Consider the following 26,421-nt stretch of genomic DNA (forward strand, 5'->3'; position numbering starts at 1 on the left):
TAATGTGTCATTTGTTGCAAAGATTTCGAGATCCTCTGCTGCTGTTGAGAAATTCCACTTTGCATTTTCTTTGTGGAAATGCTTTTCTAGTTTGATTTGATATTTATTTGACATTTCCTCAGCTGTTCACGTCACGTCTCCAGAATTGGTTGTAGACAACAAGAGTGGCTCATGAATGAGCGATCTGAAGTGCAGTCTGAAGAAAGGCTTCATGGCACTCTTGTGTTGGATTGACATTTTAATTTGTCCTGTGAGGGTCTGTGCACACTGAAGGAGGAGACCCAACCCGTCCTCAAAGCCCTATCTCCAAGGCCAATAAGCCTGCATTCTGACCCCAACAGCAGAGAGCTCGTTGGTATGGCAGTCAGAGTACATACGCAACCGTAGCAATGGCACTCTGTCCCATTCTGCCAGAGGAGTACATGCAAATGTATGTAGCTGTGAACACACAGGAACCACAGGAAACAAGTCTAGCCCTGGCCTCCATGCTCTCTCCCTGCTCTAGGCCTCTTGTCTCACTACCAGGGACAACACATTTTATATGCCACTCTATACACCAGGGGCCGTATTCACAAAGCCTTTTATCTTACCACTAGGAGTGCTCCTAACTCGCGCTAAAACCTTTTACGTAGGAGTAATTTCTTAAAAGTGATTCACAACGGCTCTGAGACCTACTCATACTAAGGATAATACCAACTCCTAAGCTTAAGATAAAAACTCCGTTGCTATGGATGACGACGATTCTCATGCACGAGTTTAGAAGGGGTGAGGACGGTGATTGGTTGTTGACAGGCTCTCTCATTAAAAACTCATTCGTGACGTCCCTCTAACAAATCCACTATATCAACTGAAAATAAGAGAATAACCTAGGCTTCAAATTAAGTCATATTAAATAGTTATGGACAGTGCAGTTAGCAGAATGCACACGCATGATGACAAGTTTGTGCATCCAACGGGAATGACAATTTGCACGATAAGATAAATAGAAAGCGATCAATATATAATATGGCAATTGCGTGTAATCAAGGCAGTAATAATTAAAGCACCCAGCAAACTGTTAGGCTATTATATTTCCAGCCCTTGACCACTTCAGATATCAGCACATACGGCCCTTCAAGCCCTCCAATCTTAATTGATCAAAGCGAAACGAACGTGAACCGTAGCCTAGGCGAAAGCCTACTGGTCCCAGGACCAATAGCCACTGTCACCCCAGCGGCATCCAGCTGGTAAGTTCTCAAAAACCTGCGACCGCTTTCCGTTGAAATGCACGAGTCATCGGTACATCCAGGCCACGGTGGACGAATTATTGTAATGTGTGTCCCGTCACTGGACATTCCTGCGATCGCCATGGAATTTACTTTGATATTGTGTAATAGGCGATTGTCCAAAAGCAACTGGATAAACTGTTGGATGATGTGGGGTCTACAGTGCGTTGATAGTTTGATGAATTAAACGGCTGACTGATGATTCCCAGTGTCGTCAGTTGCGTTTTCCGCGAAGCCAAATAGGCCATCTTTATGTTTCCAAACATTTCACTTCGGGACACATAGTTGTTTAAAGGCGTCATTGCATCCCGCGCTAATTCTACAACAATATTAATACCTTCACGGTTTAAGCAATGTCTTTTATCAATTCCAAGTCGGCTGCAGCCATCTTACGATTTTTTGTGAATAGGTCTTAGTGATTTAGGAGTCCTCATGAGGAGTTTTAAGCTGTCCTAGACTTAGGTGCTACTTTTAGGGATAAAATATTTTGTGAATTGCTCTTAGTAAAAAAAAATAGGAGTCCTACATTTAAGACTGACACGCCCATTATTTTTAGGAGTTTCTCCTAAATTCGCCACTTATGACCTACTTTTCGCCCTAAGATTCTTTGTGAATACGGCCCCAGGAGTGTCCTAACCCTGTCATAAAGTGCCTCTCTATACACCAGGAGTGTCTTAACCCTGTCATAGAGTGCCTCTCTATACACCAGAAGTGTCCTTACCCCGTCATAAAGTATAACACCAGTGGACATTTATCAGGGCAAATAAATGCCATGTGGTCACTGTCAACAAACAGAGGGGAGGTCCTCCTTACTCCAGTCTGGCCTGTGATGACATGTAGGGGAGCTCACCTGGGAGGAGGGTTTGTTTACCTGTGTGTGTGTCTCTGCTCTCATGGTGGATGTGTTTGTTTACCTGTGCATGTCTGTCTGCTCTCAGGGTAGATGTGTTTGTTTACCTGTGTTTGTTTACCTGTGCGTGTCTGTCTCTGCTCTCAGGGTGGAGGTGTTTGTTTACCTGTGTGTGTCTGTCTCTGCTCTCAGGGAGGATGTGTTTGTTTACCTGTGCGTGTCTGTCTCTGCTCTCAGGGTGGAGGTGTTTGTTTACCTGTGTAGGTCTGTCTCTGCTCTCAGGGTGGATGTGTTTGTTTACCTGTGTGGGTCTGTCTCTGCTCTCAGGGAGGATGTGTTTGTTTACCTGTGTTTGTTTACCTGTGCTGTGGGAGCCTGGCCTTGCAAGGGCAAACAGTGGGTATACAAAACTGGAAAAGAGCAGTCAGACACAGGTGTTGCGGTGAACAGAACTAAGGAGTTTATTTTACAAACTGAAGAGGGGAAAGGGGGGGGGCGCAAAAAGGTAACTCAAAGATCTCCACCGGGCTGGCCGTTGGCGTCAGGGGCTCCGTCGGGCTCTTCCTGAGGCAAGGGAGAAATAGACACGATTAGTCCTCTTGATTCAAATGAAAGGCAGGCCACAGGCCTCTTACCCTGAGACTGTCTTGGAAGGCGTCTGGTTCTCACTCCTCAGTAGCTCAAGACAGTCCCCCGTCCAGCTCCTCTGCTTGAGGTTAAAAAGGCTCCTGATTGCCTAATTGATTCAGTGCACCTGTGAGGGACAACCAGAGACACCTGGGGGGGGAGGAGTTCCTTACGAGAATCCTCTGGAGTAGTACCGCCCATCCAACACCATGCCTCTTAATTGCCTTCGTTTGGCTGTACTCAGCCATGTGGGGCACTGCTCACCGGCTGGGCCATCACATACCCCCCCCCTCAGCTCCGAACCACATTGGGGAGCGGCAGACCACAGGCAGTCGTCCCTTCTCGACATGGCATCAGCGTTCCCATGCAGCCTTCCGGCTCTGTGCTCCACTGTAAACTTAAAGTCCTCTTGCCAAAGTCGGGGGTGTGTAGCACGGTTTCGCTGCAGAGGGCTTTCTTCAAGGTGTTGAAGGCGCGCTGTGTCTGTTCCGTCCACTTCACCCGGTTGGACGCACTTTTGCCTGTCAGCTCATGTAAGGGGGCTGCTAAAGAGGCAAAGTTAGGAATGAATTGCCTATAATACCCCACTAACCCTAGAAAGGTTCTCACCTGCCGTTTGGTCTGGGGTTGGGGCCAGGTTGTAATGGCATCCACCTTCTTTACTTGGGGTTTCACGTTTCCTCGTCCGACAGTGTACCCAAGGTAATTTGCCTCCTCCAAGGCGAGGGAGCACTTTCCAGGATTGGCTGTCAGTCCCGCCTCTCGTAATGCCTGGAGAACAGCTTCTAGGTGCTGCAGATGGTTCTCCCATGACGTGCTATGGATAACGATGTCGTCCAGGTAGGCTGCAGCATAGTCCTGGTGTGGACGGAGCACCTTATCCATAAGCCTCTGGAACGTTGCTGGGGCTCCATGCAGACCAAATGGGAGCACTCGATAGTGGAAGGCGCCATCTGGCGTTGAGAAGGCCGTCTTCTCCCTTGCCTGTGGGGTGAGTGGCACTTGCCAATATCCTTTGGTTAAATCAAGCGTGGAGATGAACCGGGCAGGTCCTAACCTCTCGACAAGCTCATCTACCCGGGGCATAGGGTAGGTGTCAAACAGAGAAATCTCATTTAACTTTCTATAGTCATTGCAGAACCTGATGCTGCCATCCGGCTTCCCAACAAGGACTATAGGACTGGACCAGGCACTGTGTGACTCCTCCACCACCCCAAGGTCAAGCATTTTCCTCACCTCGTTTCTGATGGCCTCACGTCTGGCCTCTGGGATTCGATATGGTCGTAGTCTTACAGTCTTTCCCGGCTCGGTTCTGATGTCATGGGCGATGGCTGTTGTTCGTCCTGGGACCTCAGAGAAGACATCTCTGTTTCTATCGAGAAGTTCTCGGAGGTCTTGGCCTTGCCTGGATGACAGCTGGTCACCCATTTTCACGGGCGGAAGGACCTGGGGAGGCAGGTTAGCTACCAGGACATCAGAGGGGACAGGGAGAGGCTCATGCCATGGCTTCAGCAAATTCACATGGTAAAGTTGTTGGGCTTTCCTACGGCCTGTCTGCCGTACACGGTAATTCACGGGCCCCACCCTTTCAAGTATTTCATAAGGCCCTTGCCACTTGGCTAAAAACTTGCAATCGTTCGTTGGAATTAAAACCATCACCTTGTCTCCCGGTTTGAACTCTCTCACCTGGGCTCCCCGGTTGTATACCTGTGCCTGTTGCGCTTGGGCCTGCTGCATGTGCTCCCGAACTAGGGGCCAGACTTGGGTCATTCGGTGGTGCATTTGTTCCACATGCTCCACGATGGTGCGCTGGGTGGACGGCTGCTTCTCCCAGGCTTCCTTGGCCACATCCAGCAAGCCCCGGGGTCTCCGACCGTACAGAAGCTCGAAGGGAGAAAATCCAGTGGAACCCTGGGGAACTTCACGAATAGAAAACAGCACATAAGGCAGCAGTTGGTCCCAATTCTTACCATCAACATCGATTACCTTGCGCAGCATGTGTTTTAAGGTTTTGTTGAACCTCTCTACAAGTCCATCTGTCTGAGGGTGATAGACAGAGGTTCTGATTTGTCTCACCTTTAGACTCTGGCACAGACATTTCATCACTTTGGACATAAAGCAGGACCCTTGGTCAGTCAGGATTCCATCTGGCAGGCCCACTCTACTGAAAAGCAGAAACATCTCCCTGGCGACCGCCTTCCCAGTAGCAGATCGTAAAGGAATTGCCTCTGGGTACCGGGTTGCATAATCAAGTATAACCAGAATATAGCGGTGGCCACGGCTAGACTTTGGTAAGGGTCCAACTATGTCCATGCCGATCCTGCTAAAGGGCGTTTCAATAATGGGAAGGGGTATCAGAGGATTTCGGTAAACTACCTTTGGGGAGTTGATTTGACACTCGGCACAATGTCGGCAGTACTCCTCCACGGCCCTCTTGACTCCCGGCCAGTAGAAACGGCTGAGAACACGTTCATACGTCTTCTCCCTTCCTAAATGTGCCCCTAATAAGTGGGAGTGGGCTAGGTACAACACTTTTGAGGCATACTCTTTGGGGACAAGCAACTGTTCAAGGATCTCAGAGTTCTTTTTAGTTACCCGATATAACAGCTTATCCTTGATCATAAAATGTGGGAAAGACACTTGACTCACCCCATCCTGTTTTTGACCCTCCATCACTTGGACATCTCTCCAGGCTTGGGTCAGGTTGGGATCCCGCAGCTGGGCCGAGCCGAATTGTCCTGGCCTGAAACCTTCCTCCATTTCAAATTCCGGAAATTGAGAAAACACCTCGTCTGAGTGTATGTCTTCCAGGGGCTCCACCTCAGCTGCCTGTTCAGAGGCTGTTGCTGTGGTCTGGGTGTGGGCAGCCTCGCCCACGTTGTCATCACTGGTTTCTGCAGGGCTGCCTTCAGTGGATACTGCAGCCAGAGCGGGCCGAGTTGCGGAAGACTTTTCCCTCTTAACAGGTCGTTTTCTGGTTCGCCGTTTTGAGTCCCTTGCCTCCGTTGGCCAGTAGCGGGAGAACAGGGGGCTGTCCCAGCCGAAAAGCACAGGAACCGGCAGTTGTTCGACAACCCCAACCTGCAGAGTGAATCGTCCTCGAGGAGTGATCACTTGGATTTTGGAGGTTGGGTACTTCCGGGAATCCCCATGGATGCAGGACACAGACATTTCTTCACCCCAGGGTGCACTGGCGAATTGCGGTCGAACGAGAGAGACCATACTTCCGGAGTCTAAGAGTGCCTCTGTGTCTCTCCCAGCAATCTTCACCGGAAACTTTGGGGCTGGCGCTCCCTCATGGGCCCAACAGGTAGTGAGGTGGTGGCAGTAGAGGCCCTTGTTATCGGTAGACCCGGCTGTCGGCATCGGCTCATCCCGATCTGGACACTCTCTGGCTAGGTGTCCCTCTCTGCCACAAGAAAAACATCGTGGGATTGGAGGAGGCCACTGGGTTCGTCTTACAGCCGGTCCGGTCCAGCTGGAGGGCGTTCGGGCTGGTGGGGAACTGACAACTTTGCCTACCATCTCTCTCTCTGCCTTGGCTTTAGAAGTGTTTGGCCTGTTATTTTCTGACCGCATCAGACTAGCCATCACCCGGTGATTTTCTAATAAGGCTACTAATTGGTCAACATCGGGAGGCCCCTGCTGGGCGACATACCTCTTGGCGTCGTTTGGCAAACCCCGTATGCACCGGTCAATCACCACTCTGTCAACTATGGGCGGCCCTTCTGCTTCTTCCAGCCAGCTCCTGGTGTGACGGACTAGTCCCATCACCTGTGCCCGGACGGGGAGGGCGGGGTCGTAGCTCCAGTCATGCACTCGCTGTGCCTTGGCAGGGAGGCTAAGTCCATATTGAGCTAGGATGGCAGTCTTTACCTTATCGTAACTTACGGCATCTGCAGCTGAAAGATCTCGACAGGCTTTCTGAGCTTCGCCTGTCAAGAAAGGCATGAGGATGTTCGCCCATTCTGCTCTTGGCCATCTCTCTCTTGTTGCCGCCCTTTCAAACAGCGTAATATAGGTCTCAACGTCATCGTCTGGCGTCAGCTTAGTCAGCACCTCTTTTGGCTTTCTCTCTTGTGGTCTTCCTGTTACTCTGCACAGCTCTCCTACAGCCGTCTGCAGATGGGCCTGCGAGGTCAGAATGGCTTTCAAGATCTCTTCCATGATCGTCCTTCTCCTCCGATACGGCGTGCTCTTTTCCAACTCGGTATACCCACTGATAGCGAAGACTCAGAATGCCCGCATTCTCCACCATATGTGGGAGCCTGGCCTTGCAAGGGCAAACAGTGGGTATACAAAACTGGAAAAGAGCAGTCAGACACAGGTGTTGCGGTGAACAGAACTAAGGAGTTTATTTTACAAACTGAAGAGGGGAAAGGGGGGGGGCGCAAAAAGGTAACTCAAAGATCTCCACCGGGCTGGCCGTTGGCGTCAGGGGCTCCGTCGGGCTCTTCCTGAGGCAAGGGAGAAATAGACACGATTAGTCCTCTTGATTCAAATGAAAGGCAGGCCACAGGCCTCTTACCCTGAGACTGTCTTGGAAGGCGTCTGGTTCTCACTCCTCAGTAGCTCAAGACAGTCCCCCGTCCAGCTCCTCTGCTTGAGGTTAAAAAGGCTCCTGATTGCCTAATTGATTCAGTGCACCTGTGAGGGACAACCAGAGACACCTGGGGGGGGAGGAGTTCCTTACGAGAATCCTCTGGAGTAGTACCGCCCATCCAACACCATGCCTCTTAATTGCCTTCGTTTGGCTGTACTCAGCCATGTGGGGCACTGCTCACCGGCTGGGCCATCACAGTGCGTGTCTGTCTGCTCTCAGGGTGGATGTGTTTGTTTACCTGTGTGTGTCTGTCTCTGCTCTCAGGATGGATGTGTTTGTTTACCTGTGCATGTCTCTCTGCTCTCAGGGTGGATGTGTTTGTTTACCTGTGTGTGTGTCTCTGCTCTCAGGGTGGATGTGGTCCATCTGGCGCTGTACAACCTCGGGGTGCAGAGCAAGAAAAAGTACTTTGAGCTGGAGGAAATCCTCAACTTCATCAGCAGCAACTGGGACCACTTCCAACTGGGAAAGGTGACAACTGTATTTTAATTTATCATAACTCAACTTTATCTTATATTTATATATATATATTTATCGTTTTCTTCTGCCACTTTTGTTTTCTGCTTCCTGCTGTCTGCGGTCTTCCTTCTTTCTCATCCTTCACTTTTTTGGGAATAATTCAAGATGTCATGGTTGTTGTGTATTTCATTGTCACACATGGCTGCACACCATCTGTGTGTGAGTGAGTGAGTATGCACAGGCCTCCAGACCACACTAAACCCTTACGAGCCATTGGCTCCTAAACCTTGAATATTCAGGAGCCATAAATGACACCTCCAGTGTGAAGTAAAGAAAAATACGTCTCGTCGCACAAGAGTGTGTGTTCAGTATTGTTTTGTTGCCGTCACAAGCGTGTGTGTTCAGTATTGTTTTGTTGCCGTCACAAGCGTGTGTGTTCAGTATTGTTTTGTTGCCGTCACAAGCGTGTGTGTTCAGTATTGTTTTGTTGCTGTCACAAGCGTGTGTGTTCAGTATTGTTTGGTTGCCGTCACAAGAGTGTGTGTTCAGTATTGTTTTGTTGCCGTCACAAGACTGTGTGTTCAGTATTGTTTTGTTGCCGTCACAAGAGTGTGGGTTCAGTATTGTTTTGTTGCCGTCACAAGACTGTGTGTTCAGTATTGTTTTGTTGCCGTCACAAGAGTGTGGGTTCAGTATTGTTTTGTTGCCGTCACAAGAGTGTGTGTTCAGGGATTCCAGCGGGACCCGCAGGCTGCGATGCAAATCTGTGCGACGCGGGACAAGTTTGAAAACCTCTGTGCGGGAACAGGCGGGACAAGGGAGAGCTCCCGCGGGATGCGGGATAAAAAGAAAAATGCATCACTCCCGCAAATTGAATATGCGCGCAAAAATAAAACATCCTTGAATGGTGGAAGAAACACAGCCGAGAATTCCCGACATTGAGCAAATTGGCACGCCACATCTTATGCGTTCCAGCCTCCAGCGCACCATCCGAGCGCGCATTCAGTGTCTGTGGACGCATATTAGAGCACAGACGCAGTGTGCTGAAACCTTCATCGGTCAATCATATCCTTTTCCTTCATGGGTATTTAAAGACACCCTAAACTGCAATGTTGTTGCCTTCTCATTTAAATAGTTGTAGAAAACAGGCTATTTTCAGTTGTATATTTGCAGCCTCTATAGTTTTACAAAATGTTGATATTATTATTCACTGTAATTTGCTATAGGCTACTATTATTTTATTAATATGGACATTTTTTTGTTTTGTAACCAAGTCTATTGCCTTTGTTTAAATGGTCTTGCCATTAAATTTGGTTTAAAACGGTAAGGACTTTACTTCCTTGGGCCATGTGACAAGCACTTCGTGAAATACAGAGCGGAAATGAATATCCATCTTGCATGGACTGTCTTGCGCGGGATTCTCGTGGGCGAGAGCGGGATATATTACTACAGCTGCGGGCGGGAGCGGGACTAAAACATATTTTTTCTTACGGGAGCGGGCGGGGGCGGGAGCGGGACGTAATCTTGCCGGAGCGGGCGGGAGCGGGCGGGAGCGGGACTGAAAAATGTGTCCTGCGCAGACCTCTACAAGAGTGTGTGTTCAGTATTGTCTTGTTGCCGCCACAAGAGTGTGTGTTCAGAATTGTTTTGTTGCCGTCACAAGAGTGTGTTCAGTATAGTTTGGTGTCTGCTTCCTCTTGCCTGCTGACAGCACTTTGCACTGGACCTCTTTACTGATGATGGGCAATATTACCTCAAATAATATCTTGATTATAGCAACATATTTTTGTAGCAATAATATCAGTGACATATGAGTAAATGTCAACTCAACACAAAAAGCAAGGTTTTCCTTCAAAAAAGGATTCATGGTGCCAAACAGATCTCTGTATTAGGAGTAATATGCCTATAATTCATAATTGGACACATGTTTTTTACCGCTTATGCTGAAAAACCCTAGCCTGACGATTTCATACTCTAGTCAGAATCCTAGTCTGATACTGCTCCATCGGGCCGTGATTATGGGGCGTGTTTCAACCAAACCAGGGGAAAAAAATTCTCTTTGCTCAATTGGATACCTAGAACCAGTCAGAGCAACGTAGTATGACCATCGGGACCAGATACATTAAACTTTTAACGGATCCCGTACGAAGGACGGCAAAAACATCTTTTCGATTGACAAATGCCTTGATCGCGTTTCTCTGTTCCTCTTTCAAAATGATTTTGTGTCAATGTCTTCTAAAACAGACGTGAATCCCCACATTTCAGCTCTCGAGCGGCAGCCATGTTTGTTGAAAACGAATTAAACTCAAGCGTTGGTGATGTAGTTGATTATGTTACGGTTAATCATCTGTCCATCATCGTATAAAGCCCGCCCTGACAATTTGGTTGGTTAGGTCTTTTTCAGCTCTGATAATTTCTCCCCAACAGAGCAGTGCCAGACCGAATTTCCAGACCTCCAATGTTGTTGGCGGAGCTGAGTTTGGTCTGGTATCCAGGCTAGAAAAACCCATCAATATTTTCAGAATTCACAATTACCTATAAAAAAGCTGCCTCTTACGAAAGAATGAATTCTTTGTGGCTAATGCTAAAGCTAGCTTTAGAAACATAAATCTTTCGACATGTCAGTCAGTCAGTCTGTACGCTTCACCCACACCATGTACATGTCAGTCAGTCAGTCAGTCTGCGTATGCGTCATGGACGGTGTCCGAGTGGAATTGCCAAAGAAGTTTTAGTAAGGAGTTTTTTTTTTGTTTAAATGTTTTAAACTTTTGTCAGGCTAACCGTAGTAGACCTGAACGTTACAGTAATTAGTTTAGCTCACTGTAACACTCCTAACATTAACTGGACTAGTTGACTGCAATAGACCTAAAGAACATGTGTTGTAGCATCTGTCAGATTTTTTGGGAAATGATTGTATGTTTGCTTCAGTAGTGAAAGAAGGTGACATTGGTGACCTGCTACACAGCTTAGCCTGTGAAATAGTGTATGTGAACTATTTGAGTTGTCATCTGGATCCCTGATGTGTCTCACAAGGATAAAGCCCTTATTTATGTGTGGCCATATGTAAATATAAACATCCTTGAGTTGTCTGCTGTCAGTTTCCTTTCCAAGTTAACAAACAGAGCAAAACCAACGGGGTCCAATCGTCACTGTTGGTGGTGGTGGTGACAGAGTGAGTACACCTTATTAACCCTGTGTGTGTGTGTGTGTGTGTGTGTGTGTGTGTGTGTGTGTGTGTGTGTGTGTGTGTGTGTGTGTGTGTGTGTGTGTGTGTGTGTGTGTGTGTGTGTGTATGTTTTGTGTGTGTGTGTGTGTGTGTGTGTGTGTGTGTGTTTGTGTGTGTGTGTGTGTGTGTTTGTGTGTGCGCGTTTGTTTCTGTTTGCAGCTTTCAAACACGCCTCCTGCAGAGAGAGGACAGCACATCCTGGATGCGCTCAACAACTATAAAACCAAGTAGGACAAATTTCCCCTCCACTTCGCCAGAGTAGTTTACCCTTTTCTCTCTCTCTTTTAGTCCATCTCTCTCTCTCTGTCCCTCTTAACCTCTTTCTCTCTCTGTCAACACCCCCACCCACCCAAATGTCTTTCTCTCTCTCTGTTTCTCTCCCTCTATCCTGTTTTCCCCTTTCTCTCTCTCTGTCTGTCACTATCTCTCTTTATATCAATGTCTCTCTCTCTCTTTTTCTCAACCTGGTTCTCTCTCTCCTGGATAGCCACTTTGGACCAGATGTGGCTCTGATCAGTGTCAGGTTGGATCTGGATTGGACTTCTATCTGAGCGAGGGGGGGGGGGGGGAGAGAGAGATATTCTGTCTGTTTTCATAAAAGAGCTGTCATTCCAATGGAAAACTGCCCTCAACAGTTTAGTTGTATGTTAATGATATGGCATGTTCATCTACTGGTATGTTAATGATATAGAATGGAAGGCTTATTTGCATCCCAAGGGGGGGAAAAAACATGTTGGGCATGTTGGGCATGTTTGTCTTCTGCACCTTTGACTTAGTTTAGAGTGAAGGTAAACCTCATCACACACGGCCTCCATCTTTCAGGTTCCTCTGTGGTAAGGAGATCAAGAAGAGGAAGTGCATCTTCCGCCTCCGCTCCCGAGTACCCCCCAACCCCCCCTCAAAACTCTTCCCGGAGAAAGCCCAGAACGAGGGCCACCGGGGCCGCAAGAAGGGCAGCGGCCGCAACAGGTACCGCGCGCTGACCTTCCTGTGGCGTGTGCTGTTGGTTGTAGGATCAGGCCTAGGACTTTAGCCATGTTGGGGCTCCACACTGCATGTCTGTGTGTCTTGTGTCTTAGGGCCTCAATCTGTGTTTGGCTTGAAAGTGTCTGTCTTGGTGTCAGTGTGCACACCATATATGTCTCTGGTCTTGGAGTTTGTACTTAATGCCTGTCTTTGATCTGTGTGTGTGTGTGTGTGTGTGTGTGTGTGTGTGTGTGTCTAGTGTCAGAGTATGTACCTCATATGTGTCTCTGATGTCAGTGTGTGAGCTTCGCATCCCGCTTTTGGTCTCGGCGTGTGTGAAGCTTGCCTGTCTTTGGCCATTGTGTGTGGCCTTTACGTCTATCTTTGATGTAAGAGTGTGTACCTCTTTGAATATGAACACTTGACAATATCAGTGGAGGAGGATCTGCAGTGTGCCTGGAGGTATCCAATCAGACTACGCCTTAGATCAGGAAGTGGTCTGTGTGTGTCACATTCATACCTGCAGGAACATGAATGGGTACCGCGCTTAAGGCACCAAATCATTATTTGGTAATCATTAATATTTTACTGATGAAATTCTGTCTTTAGTTCAATAAAACACATTCAGAATTATTTCTACATCAAAACTTCGGTTACTTTGGTTCCTTGTAATCTAAATAGAAGGCTCAGTGATGTCCCGTTGCCTAGTAACATTAAACAACTCCATTAGAAGTACCGATAGCAGAGATGCCATAATGGAAGAGACAAATCACTGAGGGGAAAATGAATGGGGAGTTTGGAATGACAAATATGGCTGATCAGCCTGGGCTCGCCAAGGAGCCCTGGAGGGGCCAATCCAAGGACCTTACCAACCATCCATTCGGCAGTTGCGATTGGCGTGGTGTACAAAGGGCAAAACACCAATAGCCTTATTTTAGCGAAGTTGTTTCTGCCATTTAAGTGGGATTTAAACAGTGATTCCAGCTATACCCTTTTAAGGTCTGTTTGACCCTGCATGTGTAGTAGATCTTGTTTGCCATAAAAAACTGCCTAGAGGCGATGCCAAGATGGCTGCCGAGTGGCCAAACTTGCCTACAAGGGCTTTGGCGTTAGCTTTAAGTGATTTAACGTTATGAGGAAGGCTCACCACAGTAAATGTTTTGGGTGAAGGTTATCCTGGCCTGATTATAGCTTACTTCGCCTAAGGTCAGATAGTTAATTTCATATACAGTGAAGGAAATCAATAAAACATAAATAAAGTGATTCAGATGTTGCAAATGTTTTCTCTCTTCAACTCCTAATCACTCACTGCATTGAAGCTAAGGTTAGGTATCCACTTACATCTCACTGCCTTATCAAAGAATTGTATTCCTTTTGCGGATGTCACGAGTTGGTCTCAGCATGCATCCTTGTGTAGCTCATGTATGTCTTTGGTCTTGGAGTGTTTACTGCATGTGTGTGTCATGTCAAGAGTGTGTTTCATATCTGCCATAGCTGTTTGAGTGTACGCCTTTGGTCTCTGAGTGTGTAAGGCTTGTCTGTGTTTGGTCTCAAAGTGGGTCCCTCTTGGTGGAGTGGGGCCCACGTGTCCTATTAGCATGTTAAATATCGGAGTGTTGTGTCCAGGGCGAGCATTAACATTTAGATTGAATGGAAATTAACTCCTAAAAACGCCTCTGAATTGAAAATCCATGTGTTTGAATGCATGATTCATTTGATATGTCTCTCAAACATACATTAACTGACTCTGATGGCGTAATTACGTGTGTTCCTGTTATGTGTGTCTTTATTGTATGTTTGTTCCTGACTACTGATTACATGCTTGCCTATGCCGCTGTGGAACGGTGGCTAGGTGGTCGGCTATGTGAAAAAAGCACAGTTCCCATCAGCGGTCTTGCTACTCTTTTAAATGTGCTGAAGGCTGAAGTCCATCCTCACAGCTTTCATTACCTTTGAGGACTTAAGAAGTGTGCGACTTATTAGTTTGCCTTTTGAAGTTTTGATTGGGATTAAATTGGCAAGATGGGACGTAATATGGCTTCCGCCCCTATCTCACACACACACACACACACACACACAGAGACCCTCTGGTCTTTGAACATCCGTTCGTACTCACACATACCCACTTTCTCCCACAAGGACACGCATACACGCACGCACGGACGCACGCACGCACGCACACACAAACACACACACACTCAAACACCCTGGACCACCTCAAGATAAAGTCAAACCCATTTCACAAGTGCTGATTGAGGTTTTAATCCCTGGCTGGCTGTTTGGACACAGTTGCTGTGTGATGGAATTAGGTAGAAAGAAAGAAAGACTGAGAACCTGGAGTCATGCCAGATGTGGGAGATTTAACAGGTAGTTTCAGGGGGAAAAACTGTGTTCTCGCCCTCGTTTCAGGTCAGACGGGATATTGCTTGCTGTCGTTTAAAAAATCACTGAAAATATTTTTCAACTGCTTGTTTTTAATAAGACTTAAGAAATGTAGTAGTATATTCATTGATTTGAATAATTGTGTTGACCATATTCAGTGATAAGTTAGATGAATTGTGGTGATCAGTTGATCTTGTAAGATGAGTTTTGATGGTATATTGAATTGATTAGATGAATTTGGATGATATATGAATTGGTTAGATCAAACTGGATGGTGTATTTATCAGTGTTTGATGGGTACATGAAGGTGGTGATGTACTGACTGGTATTTTTGACCTTCCCTCTTGTATATTGATCAGTGTTTGATGGGTACATTAAGGCTGGTATTTCTGACCTTCCCTCCTGTATATTGATCAGTGTTTGATGGGTACATTAAGGCTTGTATTTCTGACCTTCTATCCTGTATATGGGCCATTCTACCGAATTGATGCAAAGTCATGTCGGATATATTTCAAATTTTTGTATGGTTTTTTCCCAAAACTTTGTCCGTATGTATATTGTACCATATCTAAAGTACACATATCTAGTAAAAGAACTGTCAAGTTTTATATTGTATTTTCAGAATGTGTTGGAATGTTTTTCCTCTTCCAAAAATTGTCACTACCGAAACATCACATTTACTAAAGTAAAAAAGTATTATTATTGACCTGTTCAGATTGTGTTTCCTTCCCTTCTCTGAAGAGTATTTTTACAAATATTTCTTGAAGATTTTCACAATGAAATCCATAGAAATGAATTTTTTACCAAATTTTCAAGGTCAATTTATCTGTTTCGGTAGTGACTGCACTGTTTCGGTAGTGACTGCACTGTTGGATGGATGTTCATTTCTCTCCCAAAATCATCCAAAAGGTGCTCTGGGCCTCCCTTTAGTCCACACAACACATTTATTTAAAAATTATGGGATTGAACTACTTGCCATTTCATTTTGTCACTACCAAAATCATCTGGTCACTACCATGTGTTTCGGTAGTGACTGTTTCGGTAGTGACAATTCTAGCTAACTTTAAGCATAAATAAAGAATTCTAGCAAGCACACGGCTTGCAAACACATCTTTGAAGAGGTGTTCACACATACAAACATAAGATTTTCCATGAAACCCCAAAAGGTTTACTTAATTGAAGAAAACATGCGTTTCGGTAGTGACAATTCTTAAGGTTACACGTCGATTTTCAGACTTTGGAACACATTTATATAAAAACTATGGGATTTAGCTACTTACCATTCAACCATGAGGGACAGAGATGCAGTGTCACTGCATGGTCAAAAATGCAGAGTCGTGGCTAAAACACAGGCTCAGCCAATGGACTAAAACTCTTGTGTTTCGGTAGTGACATGAAAACTAGGGACATGATTTTTTGAGTATAGTAAATTGATTTAAAAATTAAACCCACAATAAATCTAAATATTCCAAGTTCTGTTTCAACCCAATCATAAAGATCTTTGAAATTAAATCATTGAAAAAAAAAAAAAAAAAATGAAAAGTGTTATTTAAAGGCATTGAAATTTAGATGTCAGGGTTGGGGACAGCTACTTCCCAATAGAAAGTACCCTATAAATGATGATTTTGTATATATTTAGCTTATCACTATCTCATGTAATGCATTGGGTTTATATAGACCATAACATTTTCTAATTTAATATCTATGCCTAAATACCTAATTGTTTTGTAAATAGATTTTATTGTTGAGGGACTGCATATTACACGAATTTGGTAGAATGGCCCATATTGATCAGTGTATGATGGGTACATTAAGGTGGTGATGTACTGACTGGTATTTCTGACCTTCCCTCCTGTAGCTCAGCTCCTGCAGACAAGAGGAGGAAGAGGTCCAAGTGGCTTCTAGAAGACGCCATCCCCAACGTGAGTGACCTTCAGTGCCTGTGTGTGTGTGTTTGTGTGTGTGAATATGTGTGTGTGTGTGTGTGTGTGTATGTCTGTGCGTACATGTGTGTGTGTGTCCTCTAATAACACACCTACAGTCCCTGCTCCTTTGTTAACACTTACGACAACACAGTCCCCGTACTTGAACCCCTGACACCTTTTCCTAGTAGAGACTCTTGTTTGCCTTCCTCTTTACCACTCCATGGCTGTAGCGTTTGAGTCTGAAGGCACCTGCAAGTGTCATTTCCTTTGACCTCCTGCAGATATATGACCCTTTGACCAGGTGAACATAGAGACACTGTCTTCACTTTGACCAGGTGAACATAGAGACACTGTCTTCACTTTGACCAGGTGAACATAGAGACGCTGTCTTCACTTTGACCAGGTGAAAATAGAGAGGCTGTCTTCACTTTGACCAGGTGAACATAGAGACACTGTCTTCACTTTGACCAGGTGAACATAGAGATACTGTCTTTCAGCACTTCTCAGCAAAGGCAGGTTTTTTCTGCAGATGTTTGTCATCTATACTCTAGTATAGTTAAGTATACTATATTATATTCTACACTGTAGTACAGTATACCATACTGCATACTAAATAGTACATACTATTCTCAGTAGGGGTGTAAAAAATAACCGATACGTATCGATATCCGTTTTTAGCGTGTAAGATACGACTACATCGTTGGTGAGGTCCCGTATCGGTTTTAAAATGTCATCAACCGGTCTTTGCCCGATTTAAAAGTTATGAATCGGTTCACAAGCGTTTGTCCCTCCTTTTTTTTTTAACACAAAACACTCGCTGGCCTGTTGCATTTTTATCTCAGTCAGAACAATGGCAGCTTGTCATTGGCCAAAGCCCACATAGCATAAACCAATCAGGCTGTATTATCACTATTAACGCATGAGAGAACCTGGAGAGAATGACAGATTACAACTCTCAACAATGCTATGCTAGCTACACTATTCATTTTCAATGGCCGATGCTATGCTAGCTACTTCAGCCAAGTAAGGTACATTGTTGTTGATTGCGTGTTTCTACAGACATCCTCGGATTTAAATCATTATAAAATAATAAATAGGAGAATATTTGTATCATTAACAATTATGTTTAACATTTATAGTCATGATTCCGAGACCGAGCCATCATGTTGTCCTAACATTTAATATAAGCACTGTATGAACAGTGCAAATGGCAGTGCAGACATCCAAAGTCCAAATCAAGAGCGAGCGAGCAAGACCGAGCACACAAGACAGACGTGCTCCAAACAGCATTAGCATCTGTGTAGCGCGCGCACGACAAATAGAGACTGTGCGCGTGTGTGTGACGAGGCAAAGTGTGTGTGTGCCTCAGGAGCATCCTGATTGGCCTGTTTCGGTAAGTAAGCCAATCAATTTTCAGTGAGGGCGGGCTTTTATCTCCTCTCCCGAACCAAATTAATCAGTTCAGTGTATCTAGGAACAGGGGCACCATGGCACAGGGAGAGTGCCCCCTAAAAAGAAAATATAAGACAATTTACAACAGACTATACAAAGGTGTACCCCTGTCCTATAAAAGTAAATCACAATGACCGTCTTGCACGCTGAACTATCTGTGATTTCAGCATTGCCCATGGTGGGTTAAATTACTGTAATAGACATGTTGAAGTTTCATTTCATGTGCATATTATTCATGCCAGCTAGTTGCCAGGGCTACATGAAAACAACAAGCCCCTTAGACTTGTTTAAAGTTGCAATGGAATACAAATAAAAGCAGTTTACATAAATAAGAAAGTATTAGCAGCATATAATAAATAGTGAAACTAATCTACATATTTAAACATAATTAACAGAGAATTGCATAGGACTATAGCCTATAGAATGATATTATGCTTTTAGGGACCACAACAGAAATATGTAGGCCTAGGGGGGGAATACCTCCTTGAAATTATTTTTTTGCAGGTTGGGATGTCTGACTTACACTGCAAAAAAACAAGCAAATTTGGCTGCCAGTGCGTTAAGCAAATTTGGCTTGTTAAGATTTCTTAAAATAAGTAATATTTGCTTGAAATAGGCAAAAATAACCTTACCAAGACAGCACTAGGTAAGTACAATTTAGCTAGAAACAAGACCAACTAGATTTTTTCATCTCAATATAAGAGTAATAACACTAGGTTAGAAAAGCATTTTTGCAGTGTATCGAATCGAATCGAATCGAATCGCATCGCATCGAATCGTATCGTATCGTATCGTACTGAATGGTTTTTATTAACATGCATCTTTTCTTGTATCGTATCGTGCCCATGTATCGAGATACGAATCGAATCGTTTTTGTCATGAGAGATTTACACCCCTAATTCTCAGCATACATAAGGTACACTGTAATGATGACGTACAGTATAATAGAGTGTATATATAAAAGTTTCTCAAACACCAGGCCACTCTCCTCCGTCTTACTGAGTTCCCTAGCTGTGGTGACGGTACACGGTCGGTTCTTAAGGTCACGCTCTGCTGCTCTGTCTCTGTGTCCCCCCCCCTTCGTGCCTTGTGACTGATGTCCACCCTTTACCTTCTCCCTACTGAAGCAAACACCTGACCGTTTCTGTGTGGCCATCTTTCTTCCGCTCATTCCACCTGACTACTTCCTCTAGGATTAAATACCAGAGGATGCTCCTGAAATGGCTTACGTGTGTGTGTGTGTGTGTGTGTGTGTGTGTGTGTGTGTGTGTGTGTGTGTGTGTGTGTGTGTGTGTGTGTGTGTGTGTGTGTGTGTGTGTGTGTGTGTCTGTGTGTCTGTGTGTGTCTGTGTATGTGTGGCTGTCAATCTACGTGTGTGTGAGCAAGCGTGTGATGTTGTGGTGGTCGGTTTGTGAGTGTGTCTGTCTGTGTCTATCTTTGTATGTGTATATTCTTATCTGTGCCAGTGTGTTTGCTTGATGATTGTGTGTATGTATATACATGTATGTATATTGTTTGTGTTGTATTTGTAAATGTGTGTGTTAGTTTGTATTTGTTAATGTGTGTGAGTTTTTATTTATGTGTGTGTGTGAGTTTGTTTTTGTTAATGTGTGTGTTTGTGTTTGTGTGAGTTTGTTTTTGTCAATGTGTGTGTTTGTGTTGGTTCTCTCTCTATTCATCCCTCTATCCCGCCTCTCTCTCTTCATCCCTCTGTCACTCTTCCTCTCTCTTCAACCCTCTATCACGCCTCCCTTTTCTTCTCTCTCTCCATCCCTCTAACATACCTCCCCTCTCTCCCTCCCTCTATCATACCTCCCCTCTCTCTCCCTCCCTCTATCATACCTCCCCTCTCTTTCCATCCCTCTATCATACCTCCCCTCTCTTTCCATCCCTCTATCATACCTCCCCTCTCTCTTCATCCCTCTATCATGCCTCACCTCTCTCTCTTCATCCTTCTGTCACTCCTCTATTTCCATCCCTTTATCATACCTCCCCTCTCTCCATCCTTCTATCATACCTCCCCTCTCTTTCCATCCCTCTATCATACCTCCCCTCTCTCTCTATCCATTTCTGATAGCTGCTAGAACCTCTCTCCGTGGAGACCTTTGTGTTATTGCTCCCAGCCTGTCAGTCTCGCCCTGCTTTCTCTTAAAGGGATTACATTTCACCTCCAAAGCCTCTCACACACAGAAAAATCCCGCTGAAGTGTCAGCTCCTTTTACACACACACACACACACACACACACACACACACACACACACACACACAGCTCCAGCCTTCTGGCTCTCAGGGGATCACACAGAAAGTGTGATTGGGATACTCTAAAAACGATGAAGGTGGTGATGATGAAGATGATGATAGTGGTGCTGGTAGTGATGATGATGGTGGTAATGATGATGATGAGCATGAGAGCAATGATGAAAAAGACTATTTTTCCTTGTCTGCAGAATGACCTGACCTCTTGGAGTGCCAACCATCACATGGCCAACATATTTGACTTCACGCTGGACGAACTGCAGAGCTTGAAAAGGTTGGTTTCAGTGCACAACCCAGACGGGTGAACACCTATGAAACAGATATTCTGGAAAGTGCGTATATCAGGTCCTGGGTTGTGGCCGCCCAATAAAGTGTCAACAAGTCTAAAGAGATTGTCATCCCTGTTGGCCAAATATTTTGTGTTTAACTGGAAGAGGCTAACGTGGTTTTCAGCAGCCTGAAGCCCAATTAATGGTCTTCTGTTTACGGAGACACGGAGAGCCCTCTCCGTCGTGGCAAACACTCTCTGAGCACCTCTCCGTGGCCTGACGTGCACCTTCCAAATTTTTGTAACTATCCGTCTCCGTCGGTCTGTCAATACATTGCTGTTTACCTTGTGGGTAGTAGTATGCCCACTTTAGATAGATGGCTCAGACACCTCGCAAATCCCCTCAGACGTATTTTTCAGTTACAATAACGGGGTCTTTACATTGCACAGTATTTCACAGTAACTTTAAAAAATCTCAGAGAAAGCAAAAAAAAGTCAAAGTACAAATACGACCATCTACAAATTTTGTTCCGGTCGGAGAACCATAAATGAAAACGAGTCCGTCGAGGCAACTGTGTGACCACGGATTCGTAGAAGTATAACGGCACCTTAGTATTGTGGCATCAATTACTTGCGTGTGTTTTTAGTGTCAACGACAAGTTCATTTGAGCTAACGGTTGCTAGCTGCTCGGGCATTCTTATGGCATTCTGTGAAACAGATCAAATCTCACTTTCTCTTTACGTCATACTTTCAAACAGTAGTCTGTATTCAAACCTTATCTTCCTTGATTGAATAAACCTAAAAATGTTTGATTACTGTCTGCAAAACAAACAGTCATTTGCATGCGTTTCCCCTCAGTGGCGCCTAAAAGGTTTCATTAAGGGGGGAGTTGTCCTTCTATGTAAATCGCTTTTGTCATGGCGGTGCACTGAAGTGATTTAATTGCACTGCTCCGTAAAGGTTATCGTCTCCGGAACATTCTGGCGTGTGAAAGGAATGCCAGGCGGACAATCGGAGGTCTCAGCGGAGCCTTCAGGTGCATCCTGGGTAACGTCCCTCCTTTCCTAACGCACTCCAGTGTTCTTGCTCGAGAAAGAGGAAACTCGCAGAGGGCCAAGCGTTTCGGGGTCTCGATGCTGTCTGGCTACGATAAAACAGTAGCCAGCTGCCTTTTTGACCTACCATGGAGGCTTGTAACTGAGTGCCAGCGTTGAATTGTACTATCGTCCCCCCTGAATCCCATGAAGTGAAACCTCATACCTGCCAGGGCGTGATACCCTCACAAACAAAGAGCATCTGGGAGACTGAATATCGCATGTTGGTTAATACTTTGACATTTAACGGTTGATTTATTTATTGTAGGAGAACTTGGATCCATCAGTGGTGATAAGTTCCTGGTTTTAGATCAGATAGCTAGAGTTCAGGTGAAGCGTGCCCCATATCCCAAGAGTAAGGTCCCTTGGAGCGGCCACGCCTTAGGAGAACAGCTTTCACATCAACTTTACAAACCCTTCTAATGGCTCCAGCGGACTCCTGTCCTGACTCCACCAAGAGCTCTAGTGTGAAAGCATCTTTAGTGTATAAGCCTTTGTATTGTATTAGTTGAACAGTATGCTAGTGTATAAGCCTTGAAATGTAGCCTATATTAGTGTAATAACCTTTTATTGTATTAATGTCACGGCATGTAAATGTATTAGACCTTTGTACTGTGGTAGCCTTGTGATATGTAGTGTATTAATCTTTGTTTTGGGACACATACTTTCATAGTCAACGGTGATGTGATTATTGAAGGAGAATTTGGATCAATCAGCGGTCAACAGTGGCTTTTATTTCCTGGTTTTAGATTTAAAATGTAATTGATATGTTTGTTTCTGCTGTACCATAAATGTGTCATGTGTGTCGTGTTCATATCCTCTGATATGTGAGTAAATCTGTCAGCTGACACTGTTTGTGTGTGTGTTTGGTTGTGCGCGTGTGTGTGTGTGTTCCCTGCAGTACTAGTTCGGGTCGGACCCTCAGTCTGGACCAGGACTCTACAGACGCGGCCAGCACCTCGGGCTCAGCCACCACCAGCGTCTCCTATGACTTCCGGTAAACACAACACGCCCACAACACACATAAAAAAGTGCCTGGATGTGTACTTCAACTTCACGTTCACAAACACACAAACACGTTCACACACATGCATGTACTTACTTTATGAAGGGCTGTAAAGAAGTATCCTGGATGTGTACTTTAACTCAAGTACAGACATACACATGCATGCACTTACATCATGAAAGATGTGTACATTAAAGGCACAATATGCAACAATTATGCTTCAGGATTAGGGTTAGGATAAGCAGTTTAACCTTAAAATAACAGCTTAAAAAAAATTGGGGCGCTACAATGACTTTTAATATGGAGAATTGCGTCTGTGTCAATGGCATAGCAGGGTCGATAGGCATATAACTGCCTTCTGTAGTTTGCCTGCCGATGCCCGCCGACCTGACTTTGATTACCTTCTGCCGATCTAGTAAGTAGCTTATTTGCCGTCTTGCTTAGTCTTGTGTTGCACAAGATTGATGTTTGACTGTGTAAGGACAGTCGTTGAGTAATTAGTTTGTCATAATGTCAAAGTCAGCACATTTCAAGAGATTTCGTTAGTGTTAGCTGCTAGCATACCTTTAGCGAATAGCTATTAATCCTTAATGCACCTTTAACTTCCCGTACACACACACACACACGCACTTGCACAGGGCTGTACAACTAAGAAATGATACTCCCCAAGGTAAAGCTTGAGAAAAAAATGATGAGATAACAAGACATAACAACACACAAACATACACACACACACACACACACACACACACACACACACACACACACACACACACACACACACACTCACACATATACACACGTGCACTTACAATCTTGGACAAACAGCACTCCCACTAAATCATGCGCACACATACAAACACACACCCAAAGATATGCAGTTGTTCTACTTGGCTTCACTTGGCTATCACTAATTTAGACCCTGATCCCTCTTCAGTTCAGTTCAGTGTGTTTGTTTAGAGCATACTGTTTAATTCATACTGGTTAGCCTCATTAGCTTGCTCCTGCTCTCCTAATTTAATTCATTTAAATGTACTAATTTGAACTTTGAACTTTGAGGGAACCCATGCAGATGATGGTGCTTCTTGTCTGTGTCTTTGGGGATAGTGAGAAATGGTCCCTGATCCATCTGATGGTCTAACGGAGATATCACAGCCCCCCCCCCACCCCCGGGAGACGCACGCGCACACACACACACACACACACACACACACACACACACACACATCTGCTTACACTCTGTCATGTGTGAGTGCTGCTGGTCTTCGGTTGGTTCTTTCTAACTGCCAGAGGGGGAAGAGGGGAAGCCCCTCCATGCTCACCCAGGCCCTGTGCTCATCAGGCAGCCGCAGCATCACCAGAGGTCACCTAAGGGTGGAGACACATAACTCAGGGGGAAATGAACGGGGGAGTCTGTAGCCAGCCGATTCCAGCTATGTACTTTTGAGGGCTGTTTGACCATTCTATGTGAAGTTATGGGTCTCTCCCCATTCATTTAGATAGAAGACTGAAATTGCTGGCTGGAGGCATTGCCAAGATGTCTGCCGTGTGGCCAGACTGGACTATAGGGACTGTGGTATCATCACTCAGCAGCAGCCTCTTGGAGTGATCTGGGCCAGGTCCAGAGCCTGCTCTCTGTCAGTGGTGTGTTATGACACACAGTTGCCTTAAGATGGCACTCTCTCTCCCACTGGAAATCCCACTGCTTTGGCAAAGCTTTGATACACAGTGACCCCTTGTGGCAAGATCAGTGAAGTGCAGGGCCAACTGCTCATTTCATTTTGCCTGTCCCTGAAATGAGACTCCTTTTGATACTCCCTACAAACGTTCAGAAAAGCAGTACAAGTTAAGGGAAGGGATAAGGTAAGTCAGACTTAGTTGGGTAGTGTTGGTCCCCATTACACCCAGAGGAAGGGCATAGCATTAGGCAGGGATCTGGGAACCCTAAGGTTGTTTTATCCCGCTACTTATACAGCTCTTATAAGTAAATATCTGCTCACTGCAAAGTGATTTCTGCAGTTATTATATCTGTATATTATAAGAAATGATTTATGGAAGTTATAGTGTGATGTTAATATAGCTAATAGTTAATTACTAGCTAATGTTAGGGCTTACTGTGAGTACTGCGGAAGCGCATGTTTGAACAGGAGTGTATATGTGTGTGTGTGTGTGTGTGTGTGTGTGTGTGTTGTAGTAAGAACGTAGGCAGCCGCAAGCGCAAGCTGCCCTCCTCCAGCTACTCGCTGATGGCCACCAAGAGGGCGGCGTCGGAGAGCGACCCCATCAGCCCGATGAGCCTGCCTGGCGAGGAGCCAGTGGTCGCCATGGAGACCGGCATCGACAGCCACACCTTCGAGAGCATCAGCGAGGACGACTCGTCGCTCTCGCACCTCAAGTCGTCCATCACCAGCTACTTTGGTGCCGCCGGGCGCCTCACCTGCGGGGAGAAGTACCAGGTGTTGGCCCGCCGCATCACGCCCGAGGGCAAGGTGCAGTACCTGGTGGAGTGGGAGGGCACCACCCCCTACTGAACTGGCATGACGAGGGCGGGGGGTACGAGGGGGTGTCCCACTCACAACCCCTCCCCCTGTCCATTATCACGTCCAGCAGCAGTTCACAAACCCAACCCTATTTGCCCAAATTGTTATTAGGCATCTGAAGCAGCACAGAAAGGGAATGTGTGTGACACTCGCACAGCCAAGCCAGTAGTAGCACTGCCAATGTGTATAAGCTATTACTGGACTGGTCATTACACAGTAAGCCATTCACAGAGAGCACCACCACACACACACACACACACACACACACACACACACACACACACACACACACACACACACACACACACACACACACACACACACACACACACACACACAACACACACACACACACACACACACACACACACACAAGCAAGAGGGAACATTAAGGTGTGAATCAGACAATTCTGTTCTGTACAACAGAGACCTGTAGCGCTGATGTGTTTGTTTAGAAGGTAAGGGATAAATAAACAGAAGCAGCCATTTCAGACATTAGTTGGACAACAGCTAGACGAAATGCGACTTGCAGTTAGACGGATCCACTTTAGAATCGTCTGTCTGTCTGTTGGGAAAGTACAAAGGAAGTGACATCAGTCACAGTCTTTGGCTGTTTGACCAACGTGGCCACCTCAACCTCCTGCTTTTAGTAGAAGCGGCGTGTTCACACTCACTCATGTGTTAGCTATCTCTCGTTTCTTTACTCTACCGCAGCCGTAGTATGCATGAGGGTATTTTCTCCACACGTCAGTATGCGCCATATTATGCATATTTGCATCATCTTACAATATAAGAATACACATCTGTAAACATACCTTTTTTCCAGTCACAGAAATCTCAGTCATGATGACATATCTAGTGTGACACACAGCAGTTGCACGGTATAGATGTGTTTGTAAATAGTTATAAATGCGTTCTGTTTTCTGACATTCCTTTCACGTGCAGTTCTATCTGTTGAAGCTTGGGAGAATGTAAAGACCAAAGCAATGCGAACCCGTTACCGAAGCCTTGTATGTGTCAGTATTTTCAGCTTTCGTTTGCCATTTCTGTATTGTCAAAGAGGTATTGGACTGTTCTGGGAAAAAAAGATGAGACGGTTCACAACTCTAAAAACCGGTTAGAAGTACTTGTTGACAGTTAGTATTTTAACATACGAATAACAATCGTAAGTCCTTTTCTTATCTTCTTTTAACAACTGCAAAAGAAGTGAAACCATAACTAACTTTGCCGCTGCCATATCCAAAGATTTTTAATTACATTTAGTTTTTATGGGTATGTCTTTAAAAGACATATTAGTGTCACAATATTGAGTCTCTGCTAACTGGTAGTGATAAGCTAGTGAACTGTTAAAAGTGCTGAACGTTTGAGATTATTCAGGCTGATACTGAATAGATTGGAGTTTGATTATACTTAAATATTTACCTGTTGTATATAAAATTGGATATAATATTACCCCCCTTTTTGCCATTGCACTATTAACAAAAGCCTTCAACTATGCAA

The 26,421-nt window shown here is 45.2% G+C and overlaps 1 protein-coding gene across 1 annotated transcript in view; it reads left to right on the forward strand.

Moving 5' to 3' along the window:
• The window catches only part of phf19 (PHD finger protein 19), a gene marked incomplete at both ends in the record, with an annotated part of 49,246 nt that extends 24,334 nt beyond the window's left edge, over positions 1-24,912 (forward strand). The window contains 7 exons of the mRNA XM_080853259.1: positions 7,696-7,816; positions 11,190-11,257; positions 11,853-11,999; positions 16,237-16,300; positions 20,204-20,286; positions 22,277-22,372; positions 24,576-24,912. Coding sequence (XP_080709385.1) covers positions 7,696-7,816; positions 11,190-11,257; positions 11,853-11,999; positions 16,237-16,300; positions 20,204-20,286; positions 22,277-22,372; positions 24,576-24,912 — 916 coding nt within the window. The remainder of the gene's footprint in view (positions 1-7,695; positions 7,817-11,189; positions 11,258-11,852; positions 12,000-16,236; positions 16,301-20,203; positions 20,287-22,276; positions 22,373-24,575) is intronic.
• Between the last annotated feature and the right edge of the window lie 1,509 nt (positions 24,913-26,421).

The sequence above is a fragment of the Sprattus sprattus genome (genome assembly GCF_963457725.1).
Source record: "Sprattus sprattus genome assembly, chromosome: 16".
Classification (NCBI taxonomy): domain Eukaryota; kingdom Metazoa; phylum Chordata; class Actinopteri; order Clupeiformes; family Clupeidae; genus Sprattus; species Sprattus sprattus.